At 41.1% G+C, this 23,630-nt stretch overlaps 1 protein-coding gene across 2 annotated transcripts in view; it reads right to left on the bottom strand.

Annotated features, from left to right (window-relative positions):
* GALNT6 (polypeptide N-acetylgalactosaminyltransferase 6) overlaps nt 1-23,630 on the bottom strand; it is a 76,836-nt gene that overhangs the window by 36,750 nt on the left and 16,456 nt on the right. The window contains exons 2-3 of one of the 2 annotated variants that reach the window (XM_058172864.1): nt 9,706-9,878; nt 8,667-9,247 (exon numbers count right to left, since the gene is read on the bottom strand). In XM_058172864.1, the coding sequence (XP_058028847.1) occupies nt 8,667-9,154 (488 nt within the window). In that variant the 5' untranslated portion in view covers nt 9,155-9,247; nt 9,706-9,878. The remainder of the gene's footprint in view (nt 1-8,666; nt 9,248-9,705; nt 9,879-23,630) is intronic. The other variant, XM_058172863.1, reaches the window with a different exon arrangement.

Here is a 23,630-nt window from a genome sequence, read left to right as displayed (position 1 = left end):
CCCAGTGTGTCGAGTACCACTGGAACCACCTGCACTGGTTTATGCAATTCAATTCTGAAATCTTGATATCTGGTGACTTTTTCAAGTTGTTTCTCATCAATTCTGCTGTCACCAGGTATAGCAATGTTGACTATCCACATTTTTTTCTTTTCCACAATCGTGATATCCGGGGTATTGTGTTCCAAAACTTTTATCAGTCTGTATTTGGAAATCCCACAGTAGTTTTGCATGCTCATTTTCAATCACTTTTTCAGGTTTATGATCCCACCAGTTCTTTGCTACAGGCAGATGGTAGTTTTTTGGGGGTTTTTTTTGGTCACAACATATACACAAACAATTGTCATAGATAAAACAACATATTTTGAAGAAAATATATACATATATGTAAAAAAAATATGCATCAACTATATCAATTTGATATGATGAAGGGAACAATAGGACAGGAATGGTAGACCCTTTTGTGCTCTTATGCACGCCTCTTATAGTCCTCTTAGGAATGGGGTGAGGTCAATAGTAGACAGTTTTTGGTTGAAGATTTTGGGATTTTGAGTAGAGACTATGGAGTCAGGTAATGAGTTCCAAGCATTAATAACTCTGTTACAGAAGTCATATTTTCTGCAATCAAGTTTGAAGCGGTTGACATTTAGCTTGAATCTATTTTTTGCTCTTGTAATATTGCGATTGAAGCTGAAGTAGTCATTTATAGGAAGGATATTGCAATAGATGATTTTGTGTGTTAAACACAGGTCATGTCGAAGTTGACAGAGTTGTAAGTTTTCTAATCCTAGGATTTCAAGTCTGTTGGTATAAGGTATTTTGTTGTTTTCGGAGGAGTGAAGATTTCTGGACTCTTTCTATTGTATTTATGTCAGAGATGTGGTATGGGTTGAACTTGTGACACAAGTTCCAGTGGACCATCTAAGCGACTGTGTTGTGACGTTGTTTGTAATGGGTCTGAGCTATTGCCTTACAACAGCTCAGTATGTGATCAATGGTTTCATCTGCTTCTTTGCAGAGTCTGCATTTGGGATCATCAGCAGATTTTTCTATTCTGGCTTTGATGACATTTGTTCTAATGGCTTGTTCTTGGGCCGCAAGAATTAGGCCTTCTGTTTCTTTCTTCAATGTTCCATTGGTCAGCCATAATCAGGTCTTTTCCTTATCTACTTTTCCTTGGATCTTTTCAAGGAACTGTCCATGCAGTGCTTTGTTATACCAGCTGTCAGCTCGAGCTTGCATTGCTGTTTTCCTATATTGATACTTGGTTTGCCATACTTTTAGTAGCTGCTTCTTCTTCTTCTTCTTCTTCTTCTTCTTCTTCTTCTTCTTCTTCTTCTTCTTCTTCTTCTTCTTCTTCTTCTTCTTCTTCTTCTTCTTCTTCTTCTTCTTCTTCTTCTTCTTCTTCTTCTTCTCCTTCTTCTTCTCCTTCTCCTTCTCCTTCTTCTTATTATTATCATCTACATGGTACGTTCTAGGATATATGAGATGAATCCTGTGCAGGAACACTTGGCAGAGAGTCAGAGAATTCAAATCATTTTGTTAAAAGAGGCTCCCACTTTATAGCAATCTCTTTTGACTCCACTAACCATCCCACCCTCTGAATATTTTAGTGGGAAGAGAGAGGGGTCCCTACCATGCTGCATACCTCTACGGCACATCAAAAGGGGGAGGGGGGGAAATGTTCCACATGGCAGATCAGGCCCTCCCCTCCCTCGCTCCCTCTCCAAAGCACTCAACAATAAAAAAGTTTCATTCACATGCTCCCTCCATCTGAGCCAATTCCACCCCCACCCCCACCCCCCGATTTATGGTTTGGTTCTGGGAGGGCTTTACACCCTTTAATTGAAATTGGTTTATGCTTTTTTGGGTTGACTGAATAACATTCTTGCCCTCTGCCTTGAACAAGAGCATTCTTCTATTGTGGCTATCTACACCTGCTAGGCAGAAATAATCAGCTGTCAGAAGGGTAGGAGGTAAGTTGAAGAGAGAAAACCGTCTTGCCAACCCAGCCTAGTTTTTAAGCCCTTATTCAAGCTGCCTTTTGTTGCCTCCTTTGACTGACTTATCCCCCTTATGAAAAGCCGCAGCAGCGGCCTTAGAAAAAGCTTCGGGGAGACCACAGGGGAAGGGGTGACGAGCATCGCCACGTTTGCCTCCTTCCACACCCTCCTGCTGTACTGTAAAAAAGGCCCCGTCTGTTCCACTGGCCGAGCAAAGTGAAAAATTATGGAGGCAGCGGAGCTTCTCGGAGGGAGAGGAAATGGACCAAAACCAAGGGCAGGAGACAGATGTAATCAAGAAAAAAGTTTTTGAACTTGAGGAACCCTTTTTCTTATTTATGTATTGAAAAAGGCCGCAATTGTCCATGTTCACCGCTCTGTAAATGGGGCAACGGTGGCGCTGCAAGGTAAGAGAGTGAAGGGAGGCAGGAAGAGTGGAGGGGGGGGGGTGTTTCACATTGGATAATTAAAAAGTAGAACTGAACCCTGGGCTTTTTTCTTTTTTTTAAAAAAAAAAAACCAGAGATGAAAGGAAACCAGTTGAGAGTTAATCTGTGTGATCTTTTCTCCCTCCACAACCCACTTGTCACTGCCCACTAATGTATGGATATAGCTAGAATCAGAGGCTCTGGGGCTGCTTCCCTTTTTTACACTTGCAAACAAAGAAGAGAGGGAAATTCTGAGTTTTTGCACTTCTGTCCCTTTTGGCAGATGGACATGCTTTCACAGCTATCGATTTCTAAATACAGGTACTCCTCAACGGATGACCACAACGGAGCCCAAAAATTTTATGTGGCGAAATGAGACATTGGTTAAGTGAGTTTTGCCCCCTTTTACGACCTTTCTTGCCACAGTTGTTAAGTGAATCACTGCCATGAAGTTAGTTACGTGGGTTATTTAAGTGAATCTGGCTTCCGCCACGGACTTTGCGTATCAAAAGGTCGCAAAATGGGAGCACATGACCCCGGGACACTGCAACAGTCACAAAGGTGTGGCTCAGGCTGTTAGAAGCCTGTTATTAGAACACAGCAGCCTGCAATTACTGCAGGTTCAAGCCCGGCCCAAGGTTGACTCAGCCTTCCATCCTTTATAAGGTAGGTAAAATGAGGACCCAGATTGTTGGGGGGGGCAATAAGTTGACTTTGTAAAAATATACAAATAGAATGAGACTATTGCCTTACACACTGTAAGCCGCCCTGAGTCTTCGGAGAAGGGCGGGATATAAATGTAAATAAATAAATAAAAAAAATACATGCCAGGTTGCCACGGGTCTGAATTTTGATCATGTAACCATGGGGATGCTACAATGGTCAGAAGTCACTTTTTATCAGTGACATTGCAACTTTGAATGGTCAGGAAATGAACTGTTGCAAATTGAAGGCTATCTGTACCAACAAGTTGGATGCCATCAGTCATATATATTGCTCCATTTATTTTCAGTCTTCTAAAGCAGGGATCTCCAACCTTGGTCCCTTTAAGACTTGTGGACTTCAACTACCAGAGTTCCTCAGCCAGCTTTGCTGGCTGAGGGACTCTGGGAGTTGAAGTCCACAAGTCTTAAAGGGACCAAGGTTGGAGACCCCTGTTCTAAAGAATCTCTGTTTCTGGACAGCTACCCAAGAATGCTTTAACGAAAAAGTCCATGTAAATCTACACAAACTCTCATTCCAGCCATACGCAGGTGTTGGTAACTCAACTGTATAATTCCCTAGCAAGACTCACAAGGCAGCAACAGGATTTTCCTAGATCAGTGATGGCTAACTTTTTTCTCTCTGTGTGCCAAAAGCGCGTCCGCGCATGCACAACAGCACGCGCAAGGGCTGGCACCCATAATGCAATGCGCACCCCCTCCCATGTATGCGCAGGGGCAAAGTCGTGCACGCATGCACATGGGCGCACATTGAATTCTGGGTGCCAGCACACCCACACGCTATCGCAAGTGACCCGCATCTCCCCTGAATGCATGAGGGGTGGGATTCAAAAATTTTAACAACCTGCACCATGGCGGGGTATGTGTGTGCATTTTTGCCTTCCGTAGCCTTTCCTTGAACCCCAGGCGGGGGGGAAACGGCCTCCCCCGGGCTCCGGAGGCTGGAAACAGGCCTGTTTCTGCACTTCCGGAAAGTGCGTGCCGCACCCCTCTGTACACCCCCTGTGTGTGTGATCCTGCCCCATGCACGACCCCATCACCCGCATGTGCCCCACCCCCTGTGCATCCCGAAAATCAGCTGGCCAGTGAGAGGCGTGTGCATGCATGCGCAGTGGAGCTGAACTGGGCGACGGCTCGCATGCCCGCAGAGAGGGCTCTGCGTGCCAGCTGTGAAATGCATGCCATGGGTTCGCCATCACAGTTCTAGAGCAAAGGAGAAAGAGCAAGGAAGGAGTCATTCAGTACTGATATCCAAGGAGACATTAATCTTGAAGGTACTACAGTACACAATGCTACACTAGTAGCTTAAATTAATACGGGAGGTGTTGAAAATAGAAAAAACAACACATTTTTGCTCATATGCAATGCATGTAGATGCGTTGCCAGTGTTCCAGTTGACTATGTAGCAAAATTAAATTCCAATCGTATTCCGTGTTACAGCTTTTTTCAATCACTGCGGAGCTGCTGAGAAGTCTAAATCTACTGTAGGGGACCATGTGGGACTAGCATGAAGGCCACAAATCCTCTTTGTTTTCAAGTGGGAGAAGATGAGCAATGACTAGCAGCAGCACGGATAAAAACTCTTTAAAGAAGAGCTTCTTTAAACAGCTTGCTGCCATCGTCACTGAACTCCTTTTAGTATTTGAGAAGTTTGTTAAGAACCGGGTATTTAAAATGGCTGGGGGTGGGGTTGTGGGGGTGGCAGGGTGGATGGAATGAATGATTGCAATGTTTTTATTAGAGACAGTCCTTGATTTATGGCTCAGCATTTAATAACCATTCAAAGTTACAATGGACCCATGAAAAGGTACTTGTGACCCAGTTCTGAACTTCTGATGCCTCCCTCCCCACCAGTCACATGACTGCATCCATGGCCATTTGCAGTGTCCCACAGTCACATGACTACAATTTGCTATATTTTTGCAGACAACTGGCGTTCATTTCCGGGTTTTGGCAAAAATGCCCCATAGCCAACAATGGGTTCATTTAATGACTGCAGCAAAAATAGGTTGTAAAATCAGGTCAGTCATATGATGATCTGCTTAACAACCATCATGATTTACAACCATAATGTGCCAGCTGCATTATGGCCATAACAAAAGGACTATTCACATTATATGTCGGTAATCTACAGTTAGATTCAATGTAAGACTGGTGGAAATCTGGTAATTCAAATCCTAACCAAGGATCTAAGAATTATTAAGTTAGTGTTGAAGTTCCAAGCAGGGTGATATTTTTTTTGGTAATATTGGGGTGTTCGTGTCTGATAAATTCAATATTTCCAGATATCGAAGAAGTTCTTTAAATATTGCACCAAGGGCTCCAATCCCAACTGATATAACTTATTCATTTAACATAAGCTAACTTTGATCTGTCAAGTCCAGATATTATATTATTATTATTATTATTATTATTATTATTATTATTATTATTATTATTATTATTATTATTATTATTATTATTATTATTATTCTACACTGCATAGTCAACTAGAGGTTTAGACTGAGTGTCACATTTTTATCCATCTGTCAAGTCCTTCCCGAGTATCTGAGATAGGCAGAGGTAATTGATGTTGTATTATCAACATACATCTGAGATAGGCAGAGGTAATTGATGTTGTATTATGAAGGTAATCAACAACTGGCAGATGACCTGAATGAGTTTTACTGCAGGTTTGAAAGGAAACTACAGCCACCTATCTCCACAACCCCCATCTCAGACACACCAACAACAGCCAAGCCTCCTACAACTGACCCTATTTCATTGGGTTCACAACCCCTAGTGATCACAGAAAAGGAAGTGCAGGACCTATTTCACAGACAAAAGCCAGGAAAAGCTCCAGGCCCAGACAAGATAACTCCTTCTTGCTTAAAAGTCTGTGCTGACCAATTGGCCCCCATCTTCACCCATATTTTCAATAAATCACTAGAGATGTGCTATGTTCCTTCTTGCTTCAAACGCTCTACCATCATTCCAGTGCCGAAGAAGCCCACCATCAAGGAACTGAATGACTACAGACCAGTTGCTCTAACATCTGTAGTCATGAAAACCTTTGAAAGGCTATTGCTTTCCTACCTGAAAACCATCACGGATCCGCTGTTAGACCCTTGCAATTTGCATACCGAGCAAATAGATCAACAGATGATGCTGTTAATATGGCTCTGCACTACATCCTACAACATCTTGAGTCTCCAAAGACCTATGCAAGGGTCCTTTTTGTAGACTTTAGTTCAGCATTCAATACCATCATTCCAGACATTCTTCTAACTAAGCTAAACCAGCTACAGGTACCGGAACAGACTTGTAAGTGGATCACAAGCTTCCTAACAAACAGGAAGCAGCAGGTGAAGCTAAGAAAGATCACATCAAATACCTGTACAATTAGCACAGGGGCCCCCCAAGGCTGTGTGCTCTCCCCACTTCTCTTCTCTCTGTATACCAATGACTGCATCTCCAATGATCCATTTGTTAAGCTACTGAAGTTCGCAGATGACACAACAGTGATTGGTCTCATTCGAGACAATGACGAATCCGCATATAGACGAGAGGTCGAACGACTAGCCTTGTGGTGCAACCAAAACAATCTGGAACTGAACACACTCAAAACCGTAGAAATGGTGGTAGACTTTAGGAAAAGCCCTTCCATACTTCCACCCCTCACAATACTTGACAACACACTATCAACAGTAGAAACCTTCAAATTTCTGGGTTCTATCATATCGCAAGATCTCAAATGGACAGCTAACATCAAAACATCATTAAAAAGGACAACAAAGAATGTTCTTTCTGCGCCAACTCAGTAAGCTCAAACTGCCCAAGGAGCTGCTGATCCAATTCTACAGAGGAATTATTGAGTCTGTCATTTGCACCTCTATAACTGTCTGGTTCGGTTCTGCAACCCAACAAGAAAAACACAGACTTCAGAGGATAATTAGAACTGCAGAAAAAATAATTGCTACCAGCTTGCCTTCCATTGAGGACCTGTATACTGCACGAATCAAGAAGAGGGCCGTGAAAATATTTGCAGATCCCTCGCATCCTGGACATAAACTGTTTCAACTCCTACCCTCAAAACGACGCTATAGAGCACTGCACACCAGAACAACTAGACACAAGAACAGTTTTTTCCCGAAGGCCATCACTCTGCTAAACAAATAATTCCCTCAACACTGTCAGACTATTTACTAAATCTGCACTACTATTAATCTTCTCATTGTTCCCATCACCAATCTCTTTCCACTTATGACTGTATGACTATAACTTGTTGCTGGCAATCCTTATGATTTATATTGATATATTGATCATCAATTGTGTTGTAAATGTTGTACCTTGATGAACGTATCTTTTCTTTTATGTACACTGAGAGCATATGCACCAAGACAAATTCCTTGTGTGTCCAATCACACTTGGCCAATAAAATTCTATTCTATTCTATTCTATTAAGTGTTTCTATCCTGACCTATGAGCTAGAACCCTCTCCAAATAAATAAGCACATAAATGCCTTTTTGATAATGTAGTCTCATGATTTGATCTAAAATATGGCCTGAGAAACATGACATTCTCCCGATTAAATCTGACATACCGCCTGTAAGATAATTTAACTTGAGATCAGAAACTGTGGTGTTTTATCTATAAATTGGGTAGAATACTTCTGATCCATCTGACTGAGATGGTGTAGGGTTTCCTGCCTGGGCAGGGGGTTGGACTAGAAGGCCTCCAAGGTCCCTTCCAACTCTGTTGTTATATATATATATGTTTATATATGATCCTCCAGATGTTGCTGAATTACAACCCTCAGCATCCTTCAACTATTAGTCATGCTGACTGAGGCTGCTGGGAGTTGTATTTGAATAGAGTCTGGAGGGCTGCAAATTTCCCATAATCCGAGTTAGTACCCACAGGAGTAACACTCTTACTCTTCCAAGGGAACAAGATGTTCTGCAAAACAGGAAGCATTCTCTTTATGCACCTCAATACCAGACTTTTAGATGCTTTAAAAGGAACTAAGACACCGTTTTTCTCTATAAACCTGTCTAACCACCCATCTTAACTAAAGTGTAGCATGTACATACAAAAGCAAACACTCTGTATTTAAGAAATGGTGAATGGTTGCTAGAATTCAGAGAGAGATTTTGATTTACATCTAAAATCTGTTCTTCACTCAAAGGCTGAAGAATTAACCAGAATGTTCAGAAACACCATCTTAATCAATATTCCCATAAAATTCATTCCACAAATACAAAGCTGAAAGCTTATTCCACTGGGCATGCAAACATATGGGCAGCAATTACTGATTAACATGGACATACCATAATTTTATTATATATCTCTACATAAAAACAAAACCCAAAAAACCCAAATAGTAGTAGAGTGGTAACAGTCTCCACCTAGCAAATAGCCCATTTTCCATATGATTGCAGGCCCAATGTGATAAACCAAATGGTTGCTTACGGTTATCCTGGGTTGCTTGGAAGCAGTATTTCTATAGGAAGGAGAGATGAGAAAGAAATCTTACTCTGGAGGCCTACTGTCAGGTCCGAGGGCCCTTTGAAGAGAAATGCGGTCACTGGCATAGGCATTAAAACAGTGCTTCTCATATCCACGTTCTTTCTCCTTTGTCTCTTCTTGTGTCCACTGGTCCTTCTTGAAAGCTTTTCCATCAGCACCAGGGCTATTGGGGTCCTGTGGCGGACGTTCCATGAAGGGCTTCAGTTCTGCTGGTGTGTAATAGCCTGGCAAGCAAGACTTGCTGTCCTGCTCAAGTGCCTCTTGTTGAGCAGGTGCCCGGATCTGCAGCTTTGGCATAGAGTCACGGATATTGTTGACAGCTCCCATCATTATATCTATCATCTGGTCTTTCCTGTCCACAATATTTTTCAGCCATGGCTCCTCCTTTTGTTCCCCATTGCCCACATCTCTTTGCATTATGAAGAGGAAGATTACAAAGACAATACCCACCAAAGCTAGCTTTAGTGGGCCATAATGCCTCCGGAGTAGCCTCATCACGGCTGAGGTCCGGCAATTACTCCTTCATCAGAGGTACGCTCTTCTCAAAGCTTCAGTTGATCTGTGGAATCTCAGCATCTTCTTCCAAACCTGAGAAGCATACAGGGAGATAAATGTCAAAAAAACCAGAAGGATGATTATGAGTGCCACCAAATTCTTTCCCAACCTAAACGGAGAGCCTTACTATATTTTGAAGCGGTATGTTCTATGGAAGCAGTAAAAGGAAACCAGACCATCAAAGAACATGGTGGCTGGACACTGGAAAGCTGACAATAGCCTGAGCATAGAAAAACTCCAAGAAGCAATGAAATATCAGAAGATGTGGAGAGACTTGACTTATAGAATCGCCAACAGTTGGACACGGCCAAATGGATAACATCATCATCATGTTCTATGGCATCAACTTTTTACAGTGCTAAGCCAGGTTGTTGACATGTTTGCAAACAGTGGTTGGATGCAACCGGTTTAACAACTGGTTCTGTGAGAGTGCGCCTAAAGCGCTTGCGCACAGCTTTCTAAATATAGCAATTTGAAGCTCAGCTGCTTACCTTCTAAGGCAGCCCTGGTAAGTAGAACAGCGGAGGCGCGGAAATCAGCTGTGCCGCACGAATCAGCTGAGCCAGAAAGAAGGAAATATAGGACACGATAGGGTGGGGGTGGGTGGGCGGGGCCATCTGATCGTTGAAACTACTGGTTCGTCCGAATCGGCAGCAGCCCACCACTGGTTGCAAATAGGAAATGAAGAAAGAAAGGAGAATAAAAGGCCACAATCCCACCTAAGCTTCCTATGGTTTCAGAAGTATCACAATGTTTATAAACAAAGCCGAGACTGAAAGTGCCACAAAGGTTGTGACATCCACCTAGTAGTGTATGGGGTAAAAAAAAAAATCTCTTAAGCTCTGATGATTGGGAAAAACACTGCCTCAGTCCTGATGTATTCAGTGTACAAAAATAGCAATTGTACATCCTAGCTATACAAATGCCACTAAATTCTGGGGAAACACTTTTCAACAGGCTCTGGAAATTCTAATTTTGTTCTACTGTGTGTGCTACAGACATGCCAGGATTTAGTTACTGGCTCTCTGGCCAATGCTGGAAAAGCACCCAGAGCTTTTGATTAAGGAAAGAAGAACAATTTTGTAAACTCTCCATGGACTTTTTGCTAAAAGAATGAACAAAAATGAATTGGTGATTTCAGGATTCACTGATTACATAGGACTGTTTATGGAAGAAGGGTTGTTAAAAGGGTTGTGCCACTTATACTGTAACCTTGTTGCTTGTATCCTTACGATTTATACTGATATTGTTTCCTGATTGCCTATTTGTACCCTATGACTATCATTAAGTGTTGTAAGTGTTGTACCTTGATGAAGGTATCTTTTCTTTAATGTACACTGAGAGCGTATGTACCAAGACAAATTCCCTGTGTGTCCAATCACACTTGGCCAATAAAAAATTATATTCTATTCTAATACAGTAATGAGCCTTTAATCTGGGTACGAGATCCAGATTTGTGCATTGACACATCTTTAAAACTGAATATATTCTTTGTAAAATTTAAAAACAAGGAAAGCTCATAAGGACACGGAAGTGCAATAAACCACAACAGATTTTGGAAGCGATACCAGCCTTCAAAAGGACATCGCAGCAGCTATAAGAAAAATGAGGTTTTAATTAGCCCTAATTCCTCTGCACAATTAATCTTGTTAGGAACCAAACGAACAAGTTAGTCCCACAACAGAGCCAGGCTACAGAAAGACTAAAATCATAGAGGTGTGCCCTTTTGGAACTGGGGTGTGTGATTCTCAGGAAGTGGTTAGCTTTTTGACAGTCTTGTCTTTGAGACAATAAAAAATAGTTCACTGCATTGATTTCTATACAGGTAAATTTGCAAACGAGACCTAAAACTTGCCCAGTTTTAAAGGAAAAGGTTTATTTCCACATGCCATCACATTGGCACAAAGCTGAAAAACCACTTTAACCATTTTGTATGAATACTGTATTAGTTTGAGAGAACAAAACACATAATTTTAGACAAAGGGCACATGGGAAAACCCCAATATATCTGGGTTGACCACACATTTACTTGTAAACGCATGAGGCTGTTGTGTCGGCCTCTGCAAATTGCTCTGCCCAATTTTAGTTGCTCTGCCCAGACCAACTATAAGAAGTGCAGTCTGTCTGCCTAAATACAACAGGCAGTCTTATAATGAATTTATTTCCTACTTTATCTTCCCAGTGATGCAAGCTAACATTCAACTGAGAAAGCTGCTTTTTTCAAAATGCATATTGTAAGAACATAGACAATTTCCCTTAAAGAGCCATAGAGTCAGGCTTATGACTTCAATCTAGAGATATGAGCGTGCACAGAGTATCATTTCCTTCCGTCGTGAGCTCAAAACATATTTATTCATTAAAGCGGGACTGGCATAATTATTGATGAATTTTAATTGGGTATTCTTAATATTTTTAAAATTTTAAATCTAAATTTTAATAATCAGCCTTTAAAATTTGCTCTTTTTAAATGTTGTTTTAAATTGTATATATTTTGTTCTTATTCTGGCTGTACACCGCCCTGAGTCCTTCGGGAGAAGGGCGGTATAAAAATCTAATAAATAAAAATAAAATAAATAAATAAAATATCATTTCAACAGAGCTCATTTTTGAGAGATTTGAAAAAAGCTCCATGACTGCCCCCAAAGCAGTCGTGATATTTTAGACCAAAAATGCATAATGATTTTTGCTGAGTAGTTCCAAGCAAGGAAGTGTGGTAAATTGCCTCTCTGCCATTTACTGTGGCTTGTATCTAAACCTTGGGTGATGGGTCTAGCTCAGTGCTGAAATGCAGCCAGTTCTATCGGGCTCAGGCGAACCTGTAGTGCTGTTGGCGGGAGGCTCCGCCCACCCACCCGGATGTCATCATGTCCCGTTTTTGACCCTCTGCGCATGCGCTCACATTTGCGAACCGGTAGTGAAGGTAAGTAAATTTCACCCCTGGTCTAGCTCCAAGCTGTTTTTCATCATCCATCTTGCTACCCATGATTGTTGCAGCCTGCTTGAAAAATGGTTTGGAGTACTAGTCAGTACTATAATTCCACCTCCTGAATTATTCCCTACTGCACAGGGAAATTGTATCTGTCTGTCTGCCTGCCACTATGCTATGGATCCTTCTGTAGAATAGAGCTCACTCAAGGTCCTCTAACTGCAGCTCCACACTAATTTACTGTGCAGAAAGAACCCCAAGTCATGTTTTCCCTGCTGAATCAAAGCTTCAGAGAACATAGAATTTTAGGGCTGGAAGGGACCTAAGAGGTCTTCTAATCCAACCCTCTGCTATACCATTCCAGACAAATGGCTGTTCACTCTCTTATTGAAAACTGAATGCAAATTCATACTGTATTCAAATGTATATTGAACAGAAATTCCAAGCAGGGAAGTTCAGTTCATAAAACTGGTAGATCAAATCCCGCTATCCTTTTTAGTATTCCCCAATTGCAGATTTAACCGTTAAAAAAGAGCTAGGATCAAATATTTCTCTTTATGCGCAAATCTGCATTCAGGTCTTAGGGTGAAACTAGTAAACTTGAAAGGAAAATGGACGAAAAGTAATTCATGCCACCCATACACAGAAGGCAATTATACATGTGAACATACAGCTGGTCCTCAACTTACAATAGTTCATTTAGTGACCGTTCAAAGTTACAACGGCACTGAAAAATGTGACTTATGATCATTTTTTACACTTATGACTTTTGCAGCATCCCCATGATCATGCAATCAAAATTCAGATGCTTGGCAACTGGTTCATACCGTATTTCCCCGAAAATAAGACCCTGTCTTATATGTTTTTGAACCCTGAAATAAGCGCTTGGCCTTATTGCCATGCACTCAATAGCCTGATTGGGCTTATTATCAGGGTCTCTCTTATTTGGAGGGAAACAGGTACTTATGACCACTGCTATGTCCCAAGGTTATGTGATCACCTTTTGCAACCTTTTGACAAGCAAAGTCAATGGCGATGCCAAATTCACGACAACTGGGTTACTAACTTATCAACTGATTCACTTAACAACTCTGGTAGTAAAGGTCGTAAAATGAGGCAAAACTCACTTAACAAATGTGTTGTGTCTTGTCCGCTCTCACCGCAGCCGGGGTCTGCTTATCTGCTCCCGAACACGGAGGAATGTATGCCTCCCGGCCCCAGTTCTGGCTCCATGCCCAGACAAGCTGCAGAGGAGGGGGCACCTCCCGGTCCCAGCCCTGGCTCCATGCCCAAGCAGGCTGCAGAGGAGGGAGCATCCCCCGGCCCCAGCCCTGGCTCCATGCCCAGGCAAACGGAGCAGCTAGACCCCTCCCCCTCCTCCACAGCATGTGAGCCTGAGGAAAGTTTACTTCCAACAACAGCTGATTGGAGTGACCCTCGCATCAGAAGATTGGATAGGCGGAGGCAACAGAAGGAAGGGAGGGGCAGGCCTTAATGAGTGCTGAGTCATGGAGCCACACCCCATGGCCTATATAAAGGATCTGCTTTCTGGCAGTCTCTGAGTCAGGCAAAGTCGAACTTATCTTGCTGAAGTCACTTACTGGTCTCCTGCCTGCTCTGAGGACTTTGCTAGGACTTTGGGCAGAGCTGCAGAGGCAAGCCTGATTCGGATTTCCCTGACCCGGCCGTCAGCGGAGGAGTGGGACACGACAAAATGTCTCACTTAACAAGAGAGATTTTTGGCTCAATTGTGGTTGTAAGTCAAGGGCTACCTGTACTTTATTCAGAAACTGAGAAATGAGCCAAGAGTTGAACCTCAAGAACATCTAGCTAATACAAATAGTCCTCAACTTATTGACTGCAATTGGTAATACCAGAATTTCAGTTGCCAAGCAAGTTGGTTGTTAAAAGGGTTGTGCCTGATTTTATGATTTTTTTCCCCCAATGGTGTTTAAATGAGTCATGTGGTCGTTAAGCGAATTTGGCTTCCCCCATTAACTTTACTTTTCAGAAGTCAGCTGAGAAAGTTGCAAATGGCAAGCATATGACCTTGGAACACGACAACCATCATAGATACACGCTGGATGCCATGTGTATAAATGTTGATCACAAGACTATGAAGACATGATGCCTCTAATTTCCTCCTTCTATTCTAAACCATCAATCATATCAAAAGAACTACACATAATTAACTGCTACATAACATTTTCCATTAATGTCAATTATTGTCAACTGAAAATTCATTACAATCATTCCATGTGTCACAAAAACTAAAAAGAAAAAACAACAACTCAACATATAGTAATTAAAACATTTTTAAATACTTTATTCATTAATTTGGAATAATTCGGAATGGAGATGTTCAGAGGAGCTTGGGAATCAAGTCAGCTGCAGCTGCAGAGGTGTTCTGGGATCAATCTGACATGAAAACACAAAACCATTTGTTTAAGACTGAAAAAAGGGGTTAGCTGATTTAAAGCCCAATTATGTTAACAATCTTAGTTTAGGAAGAATTCTGGACCAGAATCAAACAAAATTTGGTGGCAAATCACTAACTGTAAATGCAAAGCTGAGAAAAAAATTGTTGCAGAGATGGGAAGTTAAAATAGAATAGCATACAGCTCGCCTGTTTGGAACCCTCACCACATCTCTGACATCAATACAATTGAACGTGTCCAGAAATATTTTACAAGAAGAGTTCTCCATTCCTCTGAAAACAATAGAATACCCTATCCCACCAGACTCGAAATCCTAGGCTTAGAAAACTTGGAACTCCGTCGCCTTCGACAAGACCTAAGCTTAACTCACAGAATCATCTATTGTAATGTCCTTCCTGTTAAAGACTACTTCAGCTTTAATTGCAATAATACTAGAGCAACTAATAGATTTAAACTTAATGTCAACCGCTTTAATCTAGATTGCAGAAAATATGACTTCTGTAACAGAATCATCAGTGCTTGGAATACTTTACCTGACTCTGTGGTCTCTTCCCATAATCCTAAAAGCTTTATCCAAAAACTTTCTACTATTGACCTCACCCCATTCCTAAGAGGACCATAAGAGGCGTGCATAAGAGCACAAACGTGCCTACCGTTCCTGTCCTATTGTTTTTCTTTTCTTCTTTCTATATATATGCTTATACCTCCTTATATTTACTCATATATGTTTATATACTATATAATCTTTTGTATGATTCCTACATATATTGTTGTGACAAAATAAAATAAATAAATAAATTAAATAAATAAATAAATAAAAGAAGTCTTCAAACTTTCATTTCCCACTTGAAAATTTAGTAGCTGGTGCAGCGGATATGTGGGGCACACAATTGCGCTACAATAAAAAATTGACTTCCCATCCTAATCCAGTTATCTTCATAGAAACTATTATCTCACTGTAGTGATCAGGGGTGAAGTCCAGCAGGTTCTGACGGGTTCTGGAGAACCGGTAGTGGAAATTTTGAGCAGTTTGGAGAACCGGTAGCGGAAATTTTGACTAGTTCAGAGAACCGGCAAATACCACCTCTGGCTGGCCCCAGAGTGGGAATGGGGATTTTGCAATATCCTTTTCCCAGGAGTGGGGAGGGAATGGGGATTTTGCAATATCCTTCCCCTGGAGTAGGGTGGGAATGGGGATTTTGCAATATCCTTCCTCTGCCACACCCACCAAGCCACACCACGCCCACCGACCTAGTAGTCAAAAAATTTCGATTTCACCACTGGTAGTGATATCATGTAAGATTTTAACTTGATCCTTCTAGTTATTATCGAACACTTCCTTGTGAGGGCTACTTGTAGAATCAGCTTTAGTTATGGAGATGAGGCAGCAGTCTTAACAAAGAAGAATGGTGACACCCTTCCAGGAGAGGAAAATACCATTTGTAACTGAGGGTCACAATGAACATGGCAGGGTACACAGCAGAAAGCAACAGCTGTTCTCCTTTCGCTTAGAAGAGAATTTTCCTTATCGAAGCAATGCCAAATCCCTGGCAGTGTCAACGTTTGGTTAAGCTGAAATTACCTACTCCACCTAGTTCAAACAGGATGTCCTTTTCTTAGTTTGGCAAGAGCCAAACGACACCCTGTTCAGAAGATCAACTTGTTGCTGAGATTTTGACATTGCATTTGTGGGGGGGGGGGGAGAGGGGGAGAGAGAAAGAAACAACTGCATGATATACTCTAAAGACTGGTGGCTAAGAAAATAAAATTCAAGCTTCTGCTAGAAAAAAGAACCGCTGCATACGTTTTTCTTCCTCTTACAAATACAATCATATGTTGGACACATTTTTCAAGAATTGAATAATTAATTTTATCCTGAGGATAGAGATGCAAAAGGGTGATCTTCCTTATGCAGATTTCATAGATATGAATGATTTATGTGAATTTTTAACATTTCCCAGTCTTTTTGAATTGTACCAGTTTGTGTTAAAATCTAAATTATATCCAATATAGGTAGTCCTTGACTTAACAACCACAACTGAGCCCAAATTTTACGTTGCAATTGTTAAATGGGTTGTGCCTCGTGTTATGACTTTTGCCACAGTTGAGCTGCAGTTGTTAAATGAATCATGTGGTTGTTAAGTGAATCTGCCTTTCCCCACTTGCTTGATGGAAGCTGGCTGGGAAGGTTACAAATCGTGATCACATGACTGTGGGATAGCGCAACTGTCATAAATATATGCCAAATTTTGATCATGTGACCATGGGGATGCTGCAGCAGTTTTCAGTGTGAAAACCAGTCATATGTTACTTTTTTCAATGCCACTGTAATTTTCAACATTCACTAAGCAAATGGTTGTAAGTCGAAGACTACCCATATATGAAAACATAGCCAACGTGGATTAGAGAAGGTATAGTAGCACAATCCTCACATGACTTTTCTGTTATGTTCAATGCATCTCTGACCAATACAACTGCAGGATGTTGCTCAGAAAATTAAAAAATGGGAGTACTATTATTTAAAAAATGCAGTTAACTAGTTTATTTATTTATTTATTTATTTATCTATTAAATTTTTATACCGCCCTTCTCCCGAAGGACTCAGGGCGGTGTACAGCCAAAGATAAAAAGTTGATATACATACAATTTAAAACCAAGATTTAAAACTAAGCAAATTACAAAAAGGCCAATATTAAAATTTAAAAATTAAAAAACCCTAAGACAATAAAAACCCAATTTAAAATTAATAAAACTATTTATGCCAGTCCCGCTTGAATAAATAGATGTGTTTTCAGCTCACGGCGAAACTAGTTACTTTGGGTCAATCATACTTGGCTCCACTTTTGCCCTCACAGAGTTTCTGGGGTGGAAACGAAGAGAGAACTCTAAATAAGTTGCAGAAAAAGTGAGACATAAATCCAGCAAACATCAATGGTAATTTTTATTCTATAGTCTTGCATAATTCAGGCTGTCTAAGAAAGAAAAGATGGAATGCATCTTCAGAGAACATCACCTGCAACTTTTAAAAATAAACTCTTCCGATTAAAATATATATTGCCTGATTAATGTAATAGGTTTTTGTGAAACTAATAAAAAGAGGAAGCCTAATTTATTACATTGATTTTGAACATTGCTACTATCAAATAATGTAAAGTGGTTTTACATTACATAACAAAGCCCTCCAGTTGTGTTATGACTACAGTTTCCAAATTTGGGGTGGATGGGTGACTTAAGGAGTTGGGAATTCTAAGGGCAATGCTATTAGCAGACCTAAAGGAATTAGGCTGTGAAGGTTAATTTAATTCATACCAATACTCTAGAACCCTTTTCAAACTTGCTGGCTGGGGAATCCTAGAACTTGCCAAGTTTGAAAAACACTGTTCTAGAAGCATTACAAAGACCCTCAAAAACAAAAGAACAAAAGCCTTCACCAATCATTTTGCTATGAGTTTTACTAATGGTATTTTAGCTTTGTTTTGGAATCCCCATCAGGCCCAGCTTTTATTCTGCATATACAAGGTAAAATGCGTTTGATCATGCAAGAAGATGCCTATTAGTTGCTTCTACCATCTTTGCACCCTTCCTCTATCTTTCTTTTCTGCAGCTGAGAACAATGAAGCCTGAAATAATTTGCCTAAGCTTACTGATCATGTCATCAGCTTAGAAAAACATGTTACTTGTAAAATAAACACTGAGAAATAATGTAAGTCAGAGGTGTTAGTGGCCTTTGTTGACCAAAGGCAAGTTCCAACACATACTTTATTGAAACCGCTGATGGGAAACTTTTTCTTCTGTAGACAGGTGACTGGCAGAATCCCTAACAAACTTTGCCAATACCAAAGAAGGCAACACGTGCATGAAGTCATCACCTTAATGCTATCCAAGATAAATGGTGGCATCATATTGGATAGGTAATCATTTGCAGATGATCTTCAATGTGAAAGGTGGAAATAAAGGCCCCTTTGCATCTCATTTCAGAAAGATGATGGCTATTTTTTCAAATACAAATGACATCTTGGATTCATAAAAGCTATTGATTTTTAAAAAAAAAAAGCTGAAATCAAAATCCACCTGTTTATTTCAATGGGGCTCGGACCCAATGAATCAGATAGGCGAAGTGTACCATCAAAACCTTACCACCACCAGCCAACAGTTAACAAACTTGTTCCACCTATTCCAACTTCTCATTTTTTAAAAAAAAAAATACCCTTGCTTTCTTAGTTTCTTTGGCCAAATAATTAAATTAATTAGGTGAATTAACTAAACTAATTCTTCATTTATAGGAAACTTTTGACACAACCACTGTGCTTGCGCTTCCCCTCCTTTCATGAGAAACCAGAGCCCAAATAGTATAATTGACATAATAGCTCAACAATACATAGGGGCTTTGATTGGGAACAGCATGTGGACTAAGCTTTAACACATTGGGAAAACACTTCATTACAGGCCAGTCCGGAAAGCCAAAATACCCTTCTTCAACCGGGCAACTCCTAAATACCAATAGCAATAGCAACAGCACTTAGATTTATATTGTGTTTCACAGGGCTTTACAGTCTTTTCCAAGTGGTTTAAAGTCAGCATATCGCCCCCAATAATCTGGTCCTTCTTTTCCTACCTCGGAGGCTGAGTCAACTTTAAGAACTTATGGAAGTGAGCAGTAAATTAGGTTGCAATATTGCACTCTAACCACAGTGCCAATGGTCCTTGCTTATAGACCACTTGTTCAGCAACTATTTCAAGAAACGATGGGAAAGGAGACTTATGACTGGACTGCAAAGTTGTGGCCGTTGCAGCGTTCCTTTGGTCACGTGATTGGAAATTGGGTCACTGCACAAACCAATTTACAACCTTCACAGCCAACACAAGCATAGTGAATATGAATGAATATGACTATTTTAATTTGTATACCGCCCTTCTCCCGAAGGACTCAGGGCGGTGAATAGGCAGATAAAATACAGATATACACAATAGTTAAAACATCCCTTAAAAAACTGATTTAAATTTGCCCAAATATTAAAATAAGATACACCCCCATAAAATTACAAAACTTTAAAAACCCATCAAATTCAATTAAAATTTAAAGGTAAAAATCAAGCTAGTCCAGCCATACGAAATAAATAAGTTTTAAGTTCGCGGCGAAAGGTCCTAAGGTCAGGTAATTGTCGAAGTCCGAGGGGAAGTTCGTTCCACAGGGTCAAAGCCCCCACAGAGAAGGCCCTCCCCCTGGGGGCCGCCAGTCGACACTGTTTGGCTGACGGCACCCTGAGGAGTCCCTCTCTGTGGGAATGCACCAGACGATGGGAGATAGAGACCGGCAGTAGACGGTCCCGTAGATAGCCCGGTCCTAAGCCATGGAGCACTTTAAAGGTGGTAACCAATACCTTGAAGCGCACCCGGAAAACAACAGGTAGCCAGTGCAGTCTGCGCAGGATAGGTGTTATGTGGGAGCTCCGAACCGCTCCCTCAATAACCCGCGCAGCCGCATTCTGAACTAGCTGAAGTCTCCGGGTGCTCTTCAAGGGGAGCCCCATGTAGAGAGCATTGCAGTAGTCCAGGCGAGAGGTAACGAGAGCATGAGTGACCGTGCATAAGGCATCCCGGTCCAGGAAGGGACGCAACTGGCGGATCAGGTGAACCTGATAAAAAGCTCTCCTGGAGACGGTCGCCAAGTGATCTTCAAAGGACAACCGACCATCCAGGAGCACGCTCAAGTTGCGTACCTTCTCCATCGGGGCCAATGACTCACCCCTGACAGACAGCCGCATCTGCAGCTGACTGTACCGAGGTGCCGGCATCCACAGCCACTCCGTCTTGGAGGGATTAAGTTTGATCCTGTTCCTCCCCATCCAGACCCGTACGGCTTCCAAACACCGGGACAGCACTTCGACAGCCTCACTGGGGTGGCCCGGGGTGGAAAAGTACAGCTGAGTGTCATCAGCGTACAGTTGGTATCTCACCCCAAAGCCACTGATGATCTCACCCAGCGGCTTCATATAGATGTTGAACAGGAGGGGTGAGAGAATCGACCCCTGCGGCACCCCACACATGAGGCACCTTGGAGTCGAACTCTGCCCCCCTGTCAACACCGTCTGCGTCCGGTCAGAGAGGTAGGAGGAGAACCACAGATAAACGGTGCCTCCCACTCCCAACCCCTCCAACTGGCGCAGCAGGATACCATGGTCAGTGGGGAAGCTGGTAAGAAGCTGCAAGTTGTAGTCATGATTCGAGGTGATTTGCCTAACGACCACAGCCAGAACTGATGCTAAGTAACATGATGTTTCCCTTAACAACCATGCTACTTAGCAATGGAGCTGCTGGTCCCAAGTGTGGTTGATAAGTGAGGATTACCTGTATATGGACTTGTGCTCACCCCCACATACCATGGCCATTGGTAAGAATTCTGGGAGTCAGAATGGAAAGGCTGGACTAAGAAAACCTTCATAATTCCAGTTTCTACACCCCTTGCCAAGGCCATATTCTTCTGTTACCCTGTGGCAAATAACCAGCATATTGACTCAGAAAAGTACCAATTTTACTTTCTTTTTCTGTCTAAATCAGTGGTTCTCAACCTTTATAGTGCTGTGACCCCTTTAATACAATTCCCCATGATGTGGCGACCCCTTTAATACAATTCCCCACAATGTGGCGACCCCAACCGTAAAATTATTTTCGTTTTGAATTTATCGTGCCTGAAGCCGTATGGGCTAGCGATCTGAACTGCTTGCGATTGCCTTGAGGACGGAGGCATTAAAGCGGAGACTCCTCCCCTATTAAGTTTATCGCACCTGAAGCCAGATTAGGTTAGCGATTGGGAGTGATTGCAGCTGGCTTGAGAGGGAGACATCAGACCAAAGATTTCTCTCTTTTTTAATTCATTGCGCCTGAAGCCGAATTCGGCTAGCGATTTGAAGAGCCTGCAGCTGGCTTGTGGAGTCAACCATTGGAGTGCGATTCTTCGACTCGCAAGTATACTTCCCATATTTCCGATGGTCTTAGGCGACCCCTAGCAAATCGTCATTCAACCCCCAATGGGGTCCCGACCTACAGGTTGAGAACCGCTGGTCTAAATCCAACTTTAAACTGCCAGAATAAAGCCACTTCTTGATTTATTTTTGGCCAAAAATAAGTCATTATTGGTACATGTTTCTGGTAATAGCTACATACCAGCAGATGGACACACAGAGTGTTGTTATTCGGGGAGACTGGAAGAGTTGCGACGAGACTGGCTGGAAAAAAAGCGGGCTCCAACGAACTCTGTGAAAATCCAGCTGGACAAACCGCTGTTGGGGGATCTTTGAACTGGAACCGTCCTGTAGGGACGGTGAAGAAGAGGAACAAGCAAGTTCCTCGAAAGGTTGGGGGCAGCTCTTCAGACTGGCAGCAGGGGAGGCAGCAATTGTAAAATGACTGCTCTGAAGCTGGGGCAACCAGACCAAGTTTTTGTGCAGGAGTGATTGAACAGAGTGCTGGTACCGGGTGAGTGATTGGCCAATTCACAGGTAAAAGAAAATTTTGAATTGGATTAAAAGGTGTCCTGGAGCTGAAATAAGCAGCTAATTGGCATTTGGGAAATTCTGTGGAGGGAGAAAAACAAAGTGGAGACTAAAATATTGAAGCCTGAGAAAGTTTTTGTATCTATAAGTGGATTTGGAGAAACTAAAAACAATAAAAGAAAAGAACCCGAGGAAAAGTATTTTTATGCGGATTTAAATATTTTTGACAGCTTTGACATTTAGTTGGTTTGAAAATATTGTGGGTTTGAGAGAGACATGGCTGAAAGAGAGTACTACAATATTCGCTGGAAGAAAAAAGAGAAAGTACAGCTGGGACCTTGACTACTAAAAGATAACTTGGACACTGTGAGAACTTGTAAGGAGTATCTGTCTTTCTACATTGCTTGGTTTCAATTCTCAATGGCTGTGGAATATAACAAATTTTTAACGGAGTTAAAAAATGAATGATGATGAGTAGACTGGATACTTAAATTCGACACTATTTGAAAATAAAGAGAGACTATATGGATTTTAAATTTTAATTAAACGTGACATAATTCAAAAGTTTTAACTCTTAAATTGGCAATATGGAGTCTTGGATGTGTGAGGAATTAATTGAGATGATTAAAAATATGTGTGAATCACTAAAGGGTAATAAAAAATCAGAAATTTTGCAGGAACACACAGAACAGGAAACAGGGGAGAAGGTGGTAGAAGAGAGCATAAATGAGGAGCAAGAAAATAATATTGAAGGAAAAGGAATTGAATGCAAAAAACAGTTAGATGATTTCACTGGGATTTACAGTGGATAGGGGGGGAACATCTCCCAAAAAAGAATCAATCAAAGGGTAAAGAGGGAAAATAGTGGAAAGAGATTAGGAGAAAACTTGGGGAGAACTATTCGAATAATATATCTAAAAGTGAGAAAAAGGAGAAGATATAATAATTATAAAAACAAAAAGAAAAAAGAAAAAGAAGAAGTTAAGAGAATGGGATAAAAGGAGAAAATTATCAAGAAGTGGAATTTTGGAAAGACCAAGAGAAAATGGTTAAAGAAGGGAAGATTAGTGGAAAGGAGGAAGGGAAATAAGGTAAATGTTAGTAAATTTAAAGGAACTGTATTATTATTATTGTTATTATTGTTATTATTATTAATAATAATAATAATTGTGGATGGTCAATTAAGTTAAAGGGTTTTAATGTAAGATTTGAATATGATGATGTATATTGCTTATAGTAAAACCGAATAGCAGATGAAATGTGAAGTGGTAACTTGGTTTAATTTTGAAGACAACTGTAATTAAGAGACAAAGTTGAAATGTTAAAAAGTGGGATGGGGATTTTGAGAAATATATTCTGTAATGGAAAAATAAGATAATTAATTTATATTAATTGTAAGAGATTAGGAATTAAGGGCGGATAGTGATACTGTTATGTGTTATGTATTAAGAAGAAATTAAGATAAGACAAAGAAGTATGGAAAAAGAATATTATGGCTGGAATAATTCACTGGAGCAGAGAGGCAAGGAATGTTGCGGGTCCCGTTCCCTAAGGTGGTA

The sequence above is a fragment of the Ahaetulla prasina genome, chromosome 2, assembly GCF_028640845.1.
Source record: "Ahaetulla prasina isolate Xishuangbanna chromosome 2, ASM2864084v1, whole genome shotgun sequence".
Lineage (NCBI taxonomy): Eukaryota > Metazoa > Chordata > Lepidosauria > Squamata > Colubridae > Ahaetulla > Ahaetulla prasina.
This window is presented reverse-complemented; position numbering and strand designations above follow the sequence as displayed.